Source organism: Populus trichocarpa, chromosome 8 (assembly GCF_000002775.5).
Source record: "Populus trichocarpa isolate Nisqually-1 chromosome 8, P.trichocarpa_v4.1, whole genome shotgun sequence".
Taxonomy (NCBI): domain Eukaryota; kingdom Viridiplantae; phylum Streptophyta; class Magnoliopsida; order Malpighiales; family Salicaceae; genus Populus; species Populus trichocarpa.
Genome location: NC_037292.2, coordinates 988,200 through 1,004,058, shown reverse-complemented (window position 1 = coordinate 1,004,058; position 15,859 = coordinate 988,200). Strand labels below are relative to the sequence as shown.

The 15,859-nt window shown below is 35.8% G+C and overlaps 5 protein-coding genes and 1 non-coding gene across 7 annotated transcripts; 2 read left to right on the top strand and 4 right to left on the bottom strand.

Moving 5' to 3' along the window:
* The first annotated feature begins 272 nt into the window (after window positions 1-272).
* LOC7486907 (ferredoxin, root R-B1) lies at window positions 273-2,093 on the top strand. Of its 2 annotated transcripts, XM_002311907.4 has the most exons (2): window positions 273-452; window positions 1,414-2,093. In XM_002311907.4, the coding sequence occupies exon 2, from the start codon at window positions 1,422-1,424 to the stop codon at window positions 1,887-1,889; it is 468 nt and encodes a 155-aa protein (XP_002311943.2). In that variant the 5' UTR covers window positions 273-452; window positions 1,414-1,421; the 3' UTR covers window positions 1,890-2,093. The 2 variants fall into 2 exon arrangements, with proteins under 2 accessions (XP_002311943.2, XP_052311025.1); XM_052455065.1 differs by lacking the exon at window positions 273-452 and having other exon boundaries at window positions 555-2,093.
* An 812-nt stretch (window positions 2,094-2,905) lies between these two features.
* LOC7490893 (40S ribosomal protein S25) lies at window positions 2,906-4,666 on the bottom strand. The gene is made up of 4 exons (XM_024606314.2): window positions 4,512-4,666; window positions 4,313-4,387; window positions 4,076-4,210; window positions 2,906-3,337 (listed from the first exon to the last, which is right to left on the bottom strand). The coding sequence occupies exons 1-4, from the start codon at window positions 4,512-4,514 to the stop codon at window positions 3,224-3,226; spliced, it is 327 nt and encodes a 108-aa protein (XP_024462082.2). The 5' UTR covers window positions 4,515-4,666; the 3' UTR covers window positions 2,906-3,223.
* Window positions 3,488-3,565, bottom strand: LOC112328540 (small nucleolar RNA R12). Its single transcript, XR_002983555.1, has one exon. It is a non-coding gene; the product is annotated as a small nucleolar RNA R12 (small nucleolar RNA).
* Window positions 4,667-6,116: 1,450 nt separating the features above from the next.
* LOC7486906 (uncharacterized) lies at window positions 6,117-8,179 on the top strand. The gene is made up of 2 exons (XM_002311906.4): window positions 6,117-6,386; window positions 7,715-8,179. Exons 1-2 carry the CDS (start codon window positions 6,281-6,283, stop codon window positions 8,065-8,067), a joined length of 459 nt encoding a protein of 152 aa, XP_002311942.1. The 5' UTR covers window positions 6,117-6,280; the 3' UTR covers window positions 8,068-8,179.
* A 618-nt stretch (window positions 8,180-8,797) lies between these two features.
* Window positions 8,798-11,802, bottom strand: LOC7486905 (ribonuclease H2 subunit A). The gene is made up of 8 exons (XM_002310973.4): window positions 11,566-11,802; window positions 11,355-11,426; window positions 10,727-10,850; window positions 10,558-10,645; window positions 10,155-10,292; window positions 9,993-10,080; window positions 9,773-9,893; window positions 8,798-9,123 (listed from the first exon to the last, which is right to left on the bottom strand). The coding sequence occupies exons 1-8, from the start codon at window positions 11,648-11,650 to the stop codon at window positions 8,946-8,948; spliced, it is 894 nt and encodes a 297-aa protein (XP_002311009.1). The 5' UTR covers window positions 11,651-11,802; the 3' UTR covers window positions 8,798-8,945.
* A 1,094-nt stretch (window positions 11,803-12,896) lies between these two features.
* LOC7490892 (uncharacterized) lies at window positions 12,897-15,054 on the bottom strand. The gene is made up of 3 exons (XM_024606313.2): window positions 14,210-15,054; window positions 13,662-13,816; window positions 12,897-13,423 (listed from the first exon to the last, which is right to left on the bottom strand). Exons 1-3 carry the CDS (start codon window positions 14,769-14,771, stop codon window positions 13,169-13,171), a joined length of 972 nt encoding a protein of 323 aa, XP_024462081.2. The 5' UTR covers window positions 14,772-15,054; the 3' UTR covers window positions 12,897-13,168.
* Between the last annotated feature and the right edge of the window lie 805 nt (window positions 15,055-15,859).

The window sequence follows — 15,859 nt, the reverse complement described above, 5'->3', positions numbered from 1 at the left end:
ATATTATCCCTAACTAATCATTCAATTAACTTGAATGATCTATTCTTTTAGTTAAATTTTTTTATAATGATATTTTAGATTTAAAAAAAATATATCTAGAACAATATTATTTTATTAAAAAAAAGTAATATATTATTTTTAATAACAATACATTAAAATAATTTTAAAATATTAAAAAAAAAAATTTCCAAAAAAAAATATCAACCGCTGAAACAAACAGCAGTAAAACAAACAGCACTGAGTCCAAATCTCCTGAAAGTTACAAACAGCCGCTTTCCAATAAATAAAAGCCACCTTACTTCACTGTCCAACAAATCTCCACTTACTATAAAATTGTTTACACCCATCACCCTGAGTCTAAGTTAGGTAGGGCACCCTCCTCAGGTAGGTCTCCTTGTAATCTCCGCCTATTAACTTCCTTCTAGCCAGGTCTCATCAATCAATCTCTCCTTGTAAGATCTCTTGCCTTTTACCCTTCTTTACGTGATTTATTGCTCTTGTTTTTGTCCTTTTCCTGTTCTTGATCTGTTATTATCAGCTTTGCTTTGTTGCTTTTTATGTTGATACATGTTGTATGGAAGTTTGCTGCTTCTTTTTTGTTTTTTACTTCTTACTGATGTTGTTTGATTAATTTCGTATCTCGGGAACTTTATTTTTCATGTTCTGAATCAAGAAATGTAATTATAAATCACTGTGAAAACATCATAGTAATAATTTGTTTCAAGTCAGCTGAGGTGGTTCTTAGGTTTGCGGAAGACAAAATCCACTGTCTTTAAAGTGAATAAAATCTTAAAATCATCAATCGTTGTGATGTTTGAGGTATAATGTATGTTTGAAATACAGGTCTATAGTTTTGTGGGTGATTGATTTTGACTTGGTTAAAGCTTCAGTTATAAAATGGTGATGAGGACAAGCTGTAATGGCAGAGCAGATTTCTGCATAAATGTAAATATATCACGCATTATATATTTTGGCAGTGACTGTAACAATATACGGTAAAAAAATATTTTCTGAATTGCCTGTAGTCTGTGGTCACAGCAAAAATAGAGGAAATTTTCTGATGGCCAAGAAATTATTGTCTCTAATACAAAGCACAAGTGTCCTTCTCCCTCTCTCTCCCTCTTAACTCTCTTCCGCTTGGCTTGATGGTTTGAAGAGAATTGTCCTCGTTACAAATGATGTTAAGCGGCTACAAATCATTGATCTGACCACAAATTTCCTGTTGGGACATTTTTTGATCCATGAATCAATAAATTGAACCACAGTGGATTCCCTTGCTTCCTTTGGCAGTATTGTCTTTATTTCCTGCAAGTATCACACATTTTAAGCATGAGATGAAGCTAGGAAAGGAAAGAAAGCTATGCTTGACAGTGATTGATCATCCACAAAATGTCCCTAATTGCTCTGGTGCAGGTGGAAACATGTCAACCGTGAGACTTCCCACAACATGCATGATCAGAAGTGCACCACCGAGAAAAGTTGCAAGCCCAAGCAAGTCGTGTGCATTGATCAAGAGCCCCGGTGCTTTGGGTTCTGTAAGGAATGTATCTAAAGCATTTGGCTTGAAGTCTTCCTCCTTCAAAGTATCTGCAATGGCAGTTTACAAAGTGAAACTAATTGCACCAGATGGATGCGAGCACGAATTTGATGCCCCTGGTGATACTTACATCCTTGACTCAGCTGAAAATGCAGGAGTGGAGCTCCCATACTCATGCAGAGCCGGAGCCTGCTCTACTTGTGCTGGTATGTTGGTTTCAGGGTCCGTAGACCAATCAGATGGTTCATTCCTTGATGAGAAACAGATGGAGAAGGGATACGTCCTTACCTGTGTCTCATATCCAACTTCGGACTGTGTGATTCACACACACAAGGAGGAAGATCTGTATTGAGCAGCATAACTAGCATGCTGGTTGCGCTTGTGCTGCTGTCTCAATAATGCAGGAACCTGCATTTATAGTAGGCTGGTAGGGCACTTGATTATCAGACATTCCTATAACCTGGTTTAACGTTTGTGTTGTTAATTTTCGAACAGCCTTCAGTCTCCAGTACCTTGAAATCTTTCATTTCAGTGATCAACTTGTACTTCATGTGAATTGATTTTGTGTTTTCACGCGGGTAGTTATCAGGGGACATCAATTTGAGCCATGGAACCCACATGATGCCTGATTTGTTATTCAGGCTCGGGTCACGGGTTGCCGGGTATCAAAACATGTAGTTTTAAGTTTTTAAAGTTAAAGCAATGTCTTGAAAAAAAAAATATAAAAGCCAACCTAGGTTTTAAACAAGTCACAGGTTCACTTAAATTGTTTGATCAAGGTCTAACTATGTCAATTAACCCGGGATAGAAGATGACGTTGACCTATTAAATTGAATTTTAAATCGACATGTCAGGCTCGACCCATCAGGTTGACAGGTTTAATATATGTATCAATATTTTTTTAGGATACAGGTGAGGCAATAGACAGCTCAAGCTGTCCAACAAGAAGCAAATGAACGATAATCTTTTGAATTCTTTTTTTTTTATGAATTCATAGATACGTCAAACAGAGTTGAATGGCATTCAATTTAGGAAAGATGGTTATGAACATGTTCTGAAATTTTGAATCAATTTCACTCACCTGAGATCATTTGTTGCTGTCAATTGGAATGCTGAAGCCTTGTTGACCTGGGAGGTGGATCAAATGCTTGGCCACTTCATATGAAAATTTCAATGAGAAAGTGATTTCCACATAATTGCCATTCCAATTAGCATCTGTAACGGAAGTTCCAGCAATCCAGTCCTTTCCTCTTTCTATTTTGTTGACAAAAGGAATCACCACACCCAACAAAATTACGCTAGATTAAAACAGATGACAAATTTAACTCATGACATGCATGTATCAAGCCAAATTTAACAGACATCAAGTTTGTTAAAACATGATGAGCAGGATCCTAAACCTGCATAAATTCTTAGTTTGATTTAATGTCGCCATAAAATTGTGGAAGAGAATAAAAAGATTGACCAATTTAAGGTCAAAACTGGAAAAGAACCATCATCTGTGAAAATATTGCTGACGTACAAAAATTTAAGTATAAAATCAACTATACTGCAATACATGAAACTTCTGCCACCGAATAAATATATCAAAACTTCATTCTCGACATGAATGGTATAAAGAAATGAGACCGAAACAAAATGGTACTAGATTACTCCCAATGCCAGGAAAAATGTTAAAACTGTCTCTTAGGTGTTGGTAGCCCTGGTGTAGATCTGTTGGCTGGCATGTGCAGATACCATCCTAATGGATCCTCTGGCCATTAGATCCTTGATTGCTTTGCGTGCAAGAGAGCCACTAATCTGAAATTCAGATAAAAAACAAAGCATCAAATGTTTGCGTACATTGCAAAGCATTAAGCAAACAACGAATCATCATGAATTTGTCAAAAGATTAAATGCACAAGATATTGAAGCAGGAATCTAGATCATTTAGCAGCTTAGGATAGCATGATGGCTCAGACGTGCTGGTTATGATATCACATTGAATGATCAATGGGAATCCTTCTGATTCATTTCATCATCTTCCATCATGCTTAACGAAAGAAAAAATAAAAGAAACTCGATACATGAAAAAACAAAAAATCAAGAAAAGCAGGTCAACGTTTACAAATCCCAGGTTGAATTTTTTGAAGACAAATTTCATGCTATATTGTTTTATTTTACCTTTCAAAGAAAAGCGTTGACGGTAAAACTTAGACTTCAAAGGTCGCATTTCTTTAATGCATATGCAAAATGATTTCCAATTCTCTAAGAACATAACTTCACAGTATCCTTTGTTGGTGTCCACATCTTGAAGTTAAACTAACCTAAGTAGAACACATCAAATCAAAAGCTTTTTGAAACAAACTCTGCCACTTATGAAATTTGCCTGCCTGTCTCTCAGCACAACTTACGCAGCATGATACCAGAGCCATATTACATGAGCAATTTCCAAGAACACCACAGAATCCATTCTAAATGTAGACTAACACCATAAAAGCATAAAGGCTGGTAAGAATGAAAACTAAAAGAAAGTAATGTAGAGCATAAAGAACACACCCTCAATCTGTCAGACAAGACAGAAGGAGTTATAAGCTTGTACTTGGGAGCTTCAGAAAGAAGCTTATCGTAGGTAGCTTGATCAAACAAAACCATGTTGTTCACCTTCTCCTTTTGCTTTCCCTTGCTCCATTTCTGCACATAAAACCCAAACACTCTTTAAGAGCAAATCATCCAATGTTTAAAAAAAAACACTAAAAAAACCAACAAAAGAAGGAGCCCCATGATTTGTTTTACCTTCTTCTTCTGTTTGCCACCGCCAGACTTAGCTGGTTTTGAAGACGGTGGTGGAGCCTTCTCCTTCTTTGGTGCCTACAAAGAAAACAACCGCCACGAATAAATGAATGAAAACATCATAAACCACTGTTCGGATGCCGAGAAATAGAAGGGATATTTAACAAAAATCATGAAAGGTATGTGGTCTTGAGATTGTTACCATGACAAGAGATCAAAGGTTGAATCTCTAGGGTTTTGGAGGGACCGATCGAGAGAAACTAGGCTAAGCGAGAAGAAGGAGTAAGGCCCGCTTGCAGAGAGTATTTATAAGTGTGCATTTTGGTGCTTGCTAGGGTTTTTTTAATTTGCGGTGTGTTTGGTTGCTGGGTTTGGTGCATCCTTGATTGAGGTTGGACCTGTAAAACACAGTTCTAGTGGGCTTCATTCGGGTTCAACTTAAGGGACTTCTGGGCTGGCGCCTGAAATCCTCACTGTGGAGTTTGTTTTCTGTGTTGTTCTCCTCTTAAATTGCACATCTAAGTATTGCGGTGTATTGTTTTCTTTCAAAGTATTTTTTTATTTAAATATATATTAAAATATTTTTTATTTTTTATACTAGTATTTCAAAAATTATAAAAAAAATATTAAAAAATATCATTTTAATATTATTTTTTTAAAAATCAAACACCGTTTCAAAATGGACTCTCAATAATAGTTTCAAGTTTCAACAAGACAAAAGTCAGTATCCACTCATTCAATGAATTGTGTAATCTTAAGCAATGGCACGAAGAGAAGAAAGAATAATTTTCCCTCTTGATGGGAGATGATACGATGTTAAAATGGAAGAAAAGGTGGTAAATTCTCTCAATCCCATCTTCAACATGCATCCCTTCTTTCATTTTTTTCAATAGTGGATGAACTAGTAAAAATATATATAAAAAAATGACTTGGAAATTCATTAGATGTTAGGAAAAAAAATAATTATTAAATTTAATCTAGTTCACGTGTCAATTTAACTCTAATCTGAATAATATTTGAAAAAAATCAATAATTAATTTGATTAAAACAAGCTTAAATGTCAATATATAATTTTATTAAACCATGATTTGATTTAAAATAAAAAATAAAAACAATGTAGTTTTAATCCACTTTGATGAATTAAAGCTAACCCGTCCAGCTATCCAACTAGTTTATGGGTCGGGTGAGTTTAATAACTTTGGTAAGAATGCAGGCGCGTCTATAAAGTGCACATGCGGTGATAAGATATAAGCATTACCGGGTTGCCTTAATTTTTAGCAAACTATGAGCTGAAATTGCATTTTACAAATGGCTTCCATAATTAAATATTCTACACGCACTACTGCTTTCAATTTTTCACAAAATCTATGGTTAATAGCTCATTTGATATTATAATAATGGTTATTTTTTATAATATTTTTTTATTTTTAAAAATTTAATTTTCACATCAAAACGATATAAAAATATATAAAACATATTTTATGATATAAAAAAAAATTTAATTTTTTTAAAAAGTATTTTTAAAATACAATGAAAATCCATTCTTTGAACAAACATTATAATATGTAAATCGATAAAAAGCAAAAGAAAGAATAAACCTGATCGCCCCCACGATTTAGTGGCCTATAAAGAGAGATTCGAGAATCGGACATTTGGCCCATAGTAATTCAATTCTTTGATGTAATCGATGACAAGGTCATGATCACTTTGGTGATTAAAGATAAAGCAAGATTCAAGACTATCATCTTAGCTACTTTATTTAAGGGAATATAATTACTGCTTAATTATACCTTGTAACTACTAACTACTACAAGACTCTACTAGCTAGCACACTGATATATATATAAAAGTAGGTATGTATGCGACACGTCTGTCTTGAAACAGAGGCTGCGGTGACATATATAACCAGGAAGGTTTTAGACAAGCTCTTGAAGTTCCTTCCGTGCATTAAGAACAAGGGAGACCCAAAACATGGGAGATGGTAACAAGATGGGATATTTGTTCCTCGTGCTCGCAAGCTTATGCTTGTTTGCATCTTCAACTGATCCACTTCATGATCACAAGCCCCTCCTCTCAGGTATTCTTCTGTTGCCTCTCTGCAGAGTGTGTGTGTGTGTGTGTAGAACCCTTTTAATTATTCATAGACTTCGAGAAAATAAGAAGAACCTTTTGAGGCACAATATCTCGTTCAAGTACTAGAGTCAATGAATTCTGATATATACAAGCCAAAAAAACACCATAGAGTCCATGGAGTAGGATGCTAGCTCGAGCAGCTGGGAGCAAGGAGATGAGCTACAAGTATTTAAAAAATCTAACGTATTCAAATATTTCATCTGAGTTACAAGTATGTTGTATGTTGAATTCTGTATTCAATTCTGAACGCAGACTGTATTTTTTATTAACTCGTTTTTATGGTATAACTAAACATAAAAACTATTATTTTTCTCATAACTAATGATTTTTCAATGAATAAACGAGGTCTAAGAGAAAGTTGATCACTCTAAATTTCTGTAATTTTTTGTAAAAGTTAATAATTCTCATTTTTTTCATGATATAATTAAACCGGAAACTGATCATTTTTTTAAAAAAAATATTTCTTACGAATTGAATCTTTTTAAAGGAATGCGCAAACATTCAAGTTAGGAATTTTAAGGAAGGGATATGATAGTTGTTGTGGTTAGTCAAATATGCAGGGAAAAAAAAAGGAGGAGAACCAGATACTCTTTTTTTAGCTTTCTTCTTGAAAATTTCTGGGCACTACAGTTGCAAGCATCTTGATAGAGTTCTATTCGAAGATTTTCGATGAGACAAATCTTGCTTTCACCTGTGTAAATGATGATAGTCTGCGTGACAAGACCAGGATTAGTAAAAGATTAGTAAGAAGCTTATAATTTCTTATGCTAGCCACGTATAAGGTAATTCCCTTATACGAAGCAGAGTTCTTTTTGGGTCAAGAGAGAAACTTTGAATCTTGCATGGCAACAGATTATTCCCTGTCCCCCACAGATAAAAGGATTTTCTACTGTCATGCAAAAAAGAACCTCCTCCAAATTTCTTTTAAAGGAAAGGGTGTCTACACTGAACTTTGACCGAATGATCAAATGAATTTTAAGGTTTCGTTTATCATTTCTTTTAAGGAAAGGGTGCCATCTGGAGATAACAAAACATGAAAAATGAAAACAGTTGAGTTTGAGAGTACATGACCTCTCACCTTTCATATTTTGAAAGGACAGATTCGCTTCAAAACTATCTTGTTTTGTCTGTTCCTTTAACCAGAAACCCGAAACACTGAACAGACGTAGCATAATAGTTTTACTATCGTTGACAGGACTAAGAAGTTCAAGCCTTTTATTTCGTAGTTTTAATCACTAATCGGTCCCTCTGTTGTTTTTTGCACCGAGAAAGACTCAACAACATCAAAAACAGATCTTCTGCACGAGAACAGTACGGGAGCGACAGGCACACATCAACATGACACCAGTAGCATTGGTGATGATTCTAGTGAAAGAAGTGGTATAGTACACGGCAGCGAATTTGCCCATGGCTCAGTTTATGGAGGTACACATGGTGGTGCAACTGGGGCAGCTGACACTTCGAATGGCGGTGGTGATGAACACGGAAGTGGAGCGGTTGTCGTAACTGGTGCTGTAATGAATCACCACCCAAACAAACACCACAATGCTGGCAGCCACCAGGCGAACGGCATAGTGCTTCCAATACTGATTACGACTGCCTTGGTCGCTCTCATTGTACATTAAGCTAAAATAACGAGGTTGTTGATGCTTTGTACTTGCATGTCACTCGGTTTTGGGTTGTGTTTGTAGCATGCATTCCTGTGATATAAAAGTCAGTTGTGCGGTTTGTAATGTATATCATGGCAAGCAAATGCATGTGCAACGGGCTCTTGTAGCAATCATTTATTTTTATCAGGTTCGCAGGTCCGCACGATTAAAATCATTCAGCCAAAACATAAGTCCTAAATTGAAGCTAGAAAACTTTCTACTTTATGAAACAGGAAAAGAAAACACGTATCACTAGGAGTTTCAGCATCCTATTTTCTGATATCATTTTACAGGTCATGGTTGGGTTACACTCTGGTTCCTCATGACAATGCTTTCAAAGGCACTAGTAGGCTACTTTCTTCTTGCCTGGAGACAATCGTATGAAGCAGTGTTCGTACATGGCAAATCATTAATATATGAGGAATCAACTCCAATATTTGGCATGTAAACTACCATGTATTAAAAGCATAGTTTGTGCAATCACACCCATGTGAGTGCGTGCAGAAGGGCTACAAAATCCAGTGCATTCAAATTCTAGCACCCTCGGAGTCTGATTGGAAATAGCTCTGCTTGTCGCCCAAGCCCCGACACCCACAGCCTTAGCTAGTCATTGGTAATTGAATGGGAACAGACCTCACCATAACTGTTAAGAAAACAGTTGATATCCACAACTCAAATAGGCCCTTTTCTAAATGTTCTCACAATATTTCTCGGTTAAAATTCATTCTTTACCCTTCAGTCTACATTCTAGAATTTGTAACAGATGCTTGCTGGCATAATTGCTCGATTCATCGGTACAAAGGTAAGCAGTAGTTAATATTGGTATGAGGTAAAACAATAATCAAACTTCACTGCTAGAAATTAGCAAGTTGCTCAAGTTTACGAGCCTGGAAAAACTTGCAGCGGCTTTTACCACTTGATTCAATTTCTTCACTTTTCCTCTTTGATGTAGTGACACCAAAACTGCTTAATTTTAGTTGCCTCTTACCACTGCTACTACTAGAACCATCTTCCTCCGTTTTATCAGATTCCCTGTTTAAAAATAACAAGACAAATGTAGTCATGTGAAGTATGACATATTCAATAGTTCTATCTTTCTTTTTTTCTTTTTGCAAAGTGAATTGCAAAGGAAACAGGAAAATGGGGTATTGGTAAATCCCAGACAATGCTGGCTGCAAATGGCATGCATAAAAAAACAAGAACCAATCCTGCTATCAACAAACTGGACCATATTCATGTGCAAGTAACATGGAGTGCACCCCTCAAAACTGATTAATGCTTTGTGCCTATTCTGGCATCACATACAAAAGAAAAGGGAAGCAAAGAATAGTGAAGCAAATTCATTCCAAAGTGGGTCCATCAAACGTTTTATACTACCAGGTTGCACACCCGACTAAAAGCCTCAATTCCCTAAAGTCCAAGCATAAACGATGCCCCAAATAATCATAGGAAGTCATTCAAATTGACCTCACCTCCATAGCATTCCCTATATGGAGTTATGACTGATTAAAGTAGTGATATTTGCTACATTTAACCTCCTGTTTACTTTAGTATCATGACCACCAAATGAATGCCTGTCTCATTGAGAAAAGCAGAGACACCTCAAATCATGCGGCACAATGATGCAGCTGCAGAAGAAAGATAATGCTAAGGGAAAGTAAAGTGAGGACTGATAACTGACCACACAACTTCAACCATGTTCTTGGAATAGGACGTGCATGTACCCCAACTGAAGCGGACCAATGATGGGAATCCAAATACCGAGTGTTGATGTTTTTCCAACCAAGATTTGGTTTCAGGATCTGCACCCAACAATAAAACTGGATTCAATTTACAAACAGCTAAAATATACAGAGTGAAGATCATATTACACATCAAAGAGATGATTAAGCACTGCCAACCTCCAGGATATCCAGATCCAAAATTCCTAGTCATGTTTTCAGCTGTTTCATCAAGTACCCAGTCTCGCAAGGCCCGGTCTCTTGTAACCTACTCAATTGAACAAAAAATAAACATGCAAGCAAGAAAAATTTAGAGGAATCAAATGAATGGGAAATTGCTACCTTCGCAACAATACTTGCTCCGCTCACGACTGGATAAAGACTATCAGCCTTCTTCGCAACAACAAACTTGATAGAAGGAAATCTCTCAGACAGTTTTATTCTATATTTCTCAGGATCTCCCACTGTATCCACATACACCTGAAACCCAATCATGTCAACATGTAAGCAGTTTTAACTTCTATTGTGGCATTATTTAATGATAGCAATGCCAGAGCAAGTTAAAAGGCACTTAAACTACAAAAGTTGTTGCAGGTTGACACATCATCACATGTTTAATCCAATATAATGCACATGGATTGTAAGGAAAAGAGGAAATGGTCCATATAATTGCCTCGAACTTACAGCTAGATAAGCATGCGTTAAGGGGAAAACCCACATCCTCTAAGTAAGAAAAAAATCTTACATCAGTTAAAAGAACTCCCATGTTGAGCACCCTAGTCACAAGGCCACTAGCAGAATCGTGCGAGATCTCATTTAGGTTTATCTTGATCCTAAAGAGAAAAGATAAGAAAACATTTATAACAGAAATGTTAAAGAATGCCAGAAGAAATCTAATTACATTACCTACTTACTTCTTAAGCATTTTAGCCGAGAGCTCCCTCGGATCAATAACATCAACAGCCCATCCAATCAATTCGTTAGCCTTTAATTTTTCAAATAACTCCTCCCTTTTCTCTTCTTTTAAAGTCTTTGAATCTACAAGCAACAACATAAAAGGTGGCATCATCAAATCTGAGTAAAGCCATCCAATATTTGAACCCATATATTGAAAGGGCACAGATAGCTTATAATTGCCATTGTTGGCAAAAATCTAAACTTTCAAAAAGAATGATAAAATGCAATCCTTCTTTTAACTCCAATTCCACCTTCTAAAATTATATTACACACCATCATTCAAGCCCTTATACAAATCTAAATAAAAACTTTCCAATCACTCAAGCTCTAGTCCACATAAATGAAGGGTACATGCGCTAATGATGCCATTTGCGGAAAAAGATCCAAACTTTCAAATATAAAGATGGAGTAAATGATATACTTTTGCACCACATTCCACATTCTACACATTCTAGTAATTCTCATATAACATCATTCCAGCTCCAGTGCAGATGGAAATTAAAACAAATGGACACAAAAAAGGGCCAGGCATTTCCAAGAAACCAAACAAAACCCAGATCAAAATTAAGTTTTAAAAATCAAAACCTGCAAATTTGAGGGTAGAGAGAGTTTTCTCGTAAGAGCGAGCACAGTACAAGCATCCGTACACCATAGGTCCTGAAACAAGACAAACAATTAACCCCGCAAAAAAGACTTCAAGACAATAAAATGAAAATAAGAAAAGAAAACCCAGAAAGGAATTGTTAGAAGTGTAAAAAATGTGAAGCAAAACAAGTATGAATAAGCAGTAACGTACCAAGAACTGGTCCGCGACCAGCTTCATCTATGCCCATAATGCAAGGCTTTGATGCCCAATCGGGGAGTATTGACTCAGATTCCATTGTTCACAGAGCCTTTTGCAAGGAAACCCCTAGCCCTTCTCTGTTCGAGACTGTATATGGACAACGGCGTTTGTGTCCCGCCAGAAATGAGTGAGAGAGAGTGTATAAGATGATTTTCGACAAGATGTGAAATAGACTAGTGCTTCACGCTTCGGCCTCTAACTTGGGCCTAAGAAATGAAAGAGATAGTTATGCTGATAGAATTTTTTTTTTAAAAAAAAAAAAGGATAATTACAGGAGTGTGTTTGTTTCCATGATTAAAAAAAGTAGTTTTTGAAAGTTTTTGAATTTTTGTTGTGTTAAGTTATTTTTTTATGTTTATTTATTTATTAATATTAAAATAAATTTTAAAAAAATAAAAAAATATTATTTTAATAAATTTCAAGATAAAAATCATTTTAAAAAACAATCACCACCATAATTTTAAACACTAATTAAAAATTTTAATTTGAATTAAGAAATTTAATTAAACTAATTCTCTTTCTTTCTGTCTTATTTTTAATAACACCAAACTGAATATGTATAATTTAATTTATAGAGCTTTCAATTTTGCTATTTTTTACAAACTTTGTTTTAATTGGTTTTTTGTTTATATGATTTTTTTTGTTCAGTTCCGTGTAGTTTGGTTTTATCAAAACTAAATCAACCTTTTTTATTTTAATTTTCTAACCAAAAATATTTTAAAAAATACTGAAAATTGTTTGTTTTGAATATAATTCAATTAATTCAGCTCATCCCTGGCCAATTACATCTTAACTCGGAACAAAATCATGATTTTTTGTGGTTTTTTTTTTTTTTATGATGATGCTTATTGCATTGTGATAAATGTAAAGTTGTTAAAAAATCAACATGAGAGAAAAAAAATGAAGATGGATAGAAATGAGAAGACTTACCATATTTTTAAATCATATAAAAAGCAATGGTTCAATCTTACACCGACAATAGAAGAAAGGTGATTGTTTGATATTATATTGTAAATATTTTTAAAAATATTTTTTTATATTATTTTTTTAATATTAAAACATTAATGATCTGTTACTTGGGAACACGATTGAAACCACGTTCCTTTAAATTTTGTTTTCAAATCGTTTTGATGGACTGATTTTAAAATTAATTTTTTAAAAATAAAAAGAATATTATTTTAATATATTTCTAGATAAACAATACTTTAAATTATAAATAAATCGCTGCCTCAATCTCGCCATGAAACACATAAAACTATGCAGAAAGGATAATGTACACTAGGTTAAACATTGAGAGGGGAAATATCTCTTATATATCTTTATCTTTGTGTAGATTTTCTCCATCAAATCTAAAAACTTCCTGTTACTTGTCAATCATTCCCTGGCAAAAGCTCCTGTGTGTACAAATAACAGTTTCAAAATGGCGCACCAGAGCAAAGGCAAGTATCAGAAAACAAATACCAGTAGCTCCAGCTCTGTACAAGAATACACAAAACATCTTGTATATCTCTATGAACAGTACGAAAAAGCAGCAATCCTTCTCAGGTCTAACATCCTACTGGATAATCCTAAGAAGCATGGGGGCCACGAGTTTTTCCTCTTTGCAACTTATAATCAAATCCAGGTACTGCATTGCTTCTCGAGGGAGAAGGCCGTGGATAAAAGAGCTGAACAAATGCGAATGGGTCCCTTGCATCACATCAAAACACTGCTCCAATACCCTCAATTGCTGCTCCTTGCTCAGCTCCATAGCCTCCATCAATGGCAATACATCTCTCTCCTCCTCCTGGAAGTGCTCTTTACTATGCTCCTGTTAGCACATTGGAACAATCCAAATTATTCAGTACCTTTAAAGACCTCAAGGCACCTTTCTCGATAAAGGGACACGGGGAAAATTCATAGGCAGATACTTGTAAAAGCCAAACTAGCCCCACAGCACTATTACATCAAGGAATGGCAGTAAACTTGGCTTGCACCACACTACATGGGCATGACCTATCTTTCTCAGATTGTTAAAGCAAAACATTTAAAAAGGGATGGGGTTATACCAGCAATGATCTGAGCCGAGAGGAAAGGTTCCGAAGAGCCTCTCGGTAGTCATGGCTTCCAGTGTCAAGAACTACAATTGATTTTATATCTTCTTTGATTCCATTCATGATGGGCAGGTCCCTTCCATGTTCCTCATTTGCAGCTTTACATAGCCCTGGATCATCACATTTAATTTTCAGATCTTAAACATCCTTAGCAAGTGCATTGCCCCCACAAAAAAAATCTCAGCAAGCAATAAAAAAGAACACTATTCTTCACCTTACCAGCAAGTAATCTTCATTAGCTTAAAAACACAACCCAATCTTTAGCAAGAATAATCAAAATTAACCGAGCAACAACTCAAGTACACAATTTTTTTTAGGAGAAACAAATACTTCCAAAACAATACGATTAAAATATTTTTTCGTAGGCAGGTTGACTTGGTAAATCCGTGACTTCTAGCCTGATTGTCAAATATCTTTTCGTGGGAGATTAAAATATTGCAACCCAGACCATTTTTCAGGTCAGATCTCGTACCGGTCGAACAAGGATGTCCCCAATTCCTTACCTCTCTCAGCCGTTTCCAAAAGCGGAAAGACCACACGCTCCTCCATTTGCGCGTGCTCAACCATAACCTCCAACAACTGTGTATAACTCTTTTGAAACTTCTTCACCTCCATCCTCTCACTCCCCATTGCCGGATCACCATTCCTCCTCCCACCACGTGTCACCAAATCTTCACTCCACCTCACCATCCTCTCCAAATGCCACACCACACTCCTATGTTGCAACGCCGCCATTTTCACCACCAACGCCGCCGTCTCACCTCCCTCCTCCTCCACCTGCACAACCAACGGCGGCTGCGGCAACTTCACGTCTATGAACCGGACCATCATCTCTCGGGTTCCCGAAATCGTTTCAGACCCGATTTGAACCACTGGTTGCGGGTCATTAGTGGGTGTAAACTGAAGCGCTCTGGTCTTGTAAAGAAGAGCAAAATGAATGTAGAGAGTGGAAGAGGTGGCGGGGTCACCGTATAAGTGGACGGCTGTAGTTGATTTGATGAGATCATATGGAGCTATCTCAGCCATTGCTTGTTTTGAGTTTGTAAAACAGTTGCAATTACCCATCTTCCTTTCTCTTAATATTTTGGAAAGAAGACACAAATTAATGGGTGTTGGATTATGGTTTCTTTTTGTGGGTTAGAAGTAACAAAAGAGTGAGGAGTGAAGAGCAAGAAAAGGATTGGTAAAGAGGGAAGGTGATGGGTTAGTTAGAAAAAGGGAAAAGAGCTGTTGCATAAAGTAGTAAAGGATGGAGACAAGAACAAACTGCAAGAGAGAAGAGATTTTGATGAAAGAAAGCCTATCTTTCTGTATAGAAACTTAAAAAAAAAAAAAAAAAAAAAAAGGAGGGGGAGAGGGAGAGGCTTGATCTTGAAGAAGAAGATGGGAAGAAGACATCTCAGCAAACAGGGCCATAATGTTGTTAATTAATTTTCATTTTTTTCCTATAAAATCTTTGATGAATTCGTTTGCTTTGGGGTGGGGATCGGCGAGGAATGCATGGGGAAGAATTCGAGTTCAAACTTCAAAGCTGATATCTAAAAAAAATAATTAATTTATTTGAATATATCAAACTAATACGAGGGTTATTATATCTTTAAAACCATTCGAAAAAAGAAATTAATCTCATTGACAATCAATTTGTTTAAAGATATCCTCTGCAGTCTGTAGTAAAAAATAAAATATGAGGTCAGCCCACTTCTGAATCCGTACTGCAGGTGGAAAAAGAAAAAAGACAAAAAAGAAACTTAAGAAGATGATTATAATTTTGATAAGAAAACACGACCTCGTCGACGATAGAATAAGATGACTCACGAGTTATACATCTACTCCAATGCTTGACTTGTCACATAAAATCACACGGTGTCGGTCCAAAATTGACTTAATATACATACTCATTCAAACTTTAATCACTTGGAAACATGCATGCATAGAAGACTAAGCAAATGCAAGCAAGATGATCAGTTGTTTTCATAGCATAATCCAAGCCTCCGTACGTTTCTGCCCAAGTCACCGGCACATGGTGCCGTGTTTGTTTTTGCAGTGCCTTCATGTTTTTTTCTTTAAATTGAATTTTTATTATATTTTAGTATATTAATTTCAAAATTAAATTTAAAAAATAAAAAATATTATTTTAATAAATTATCGAAATC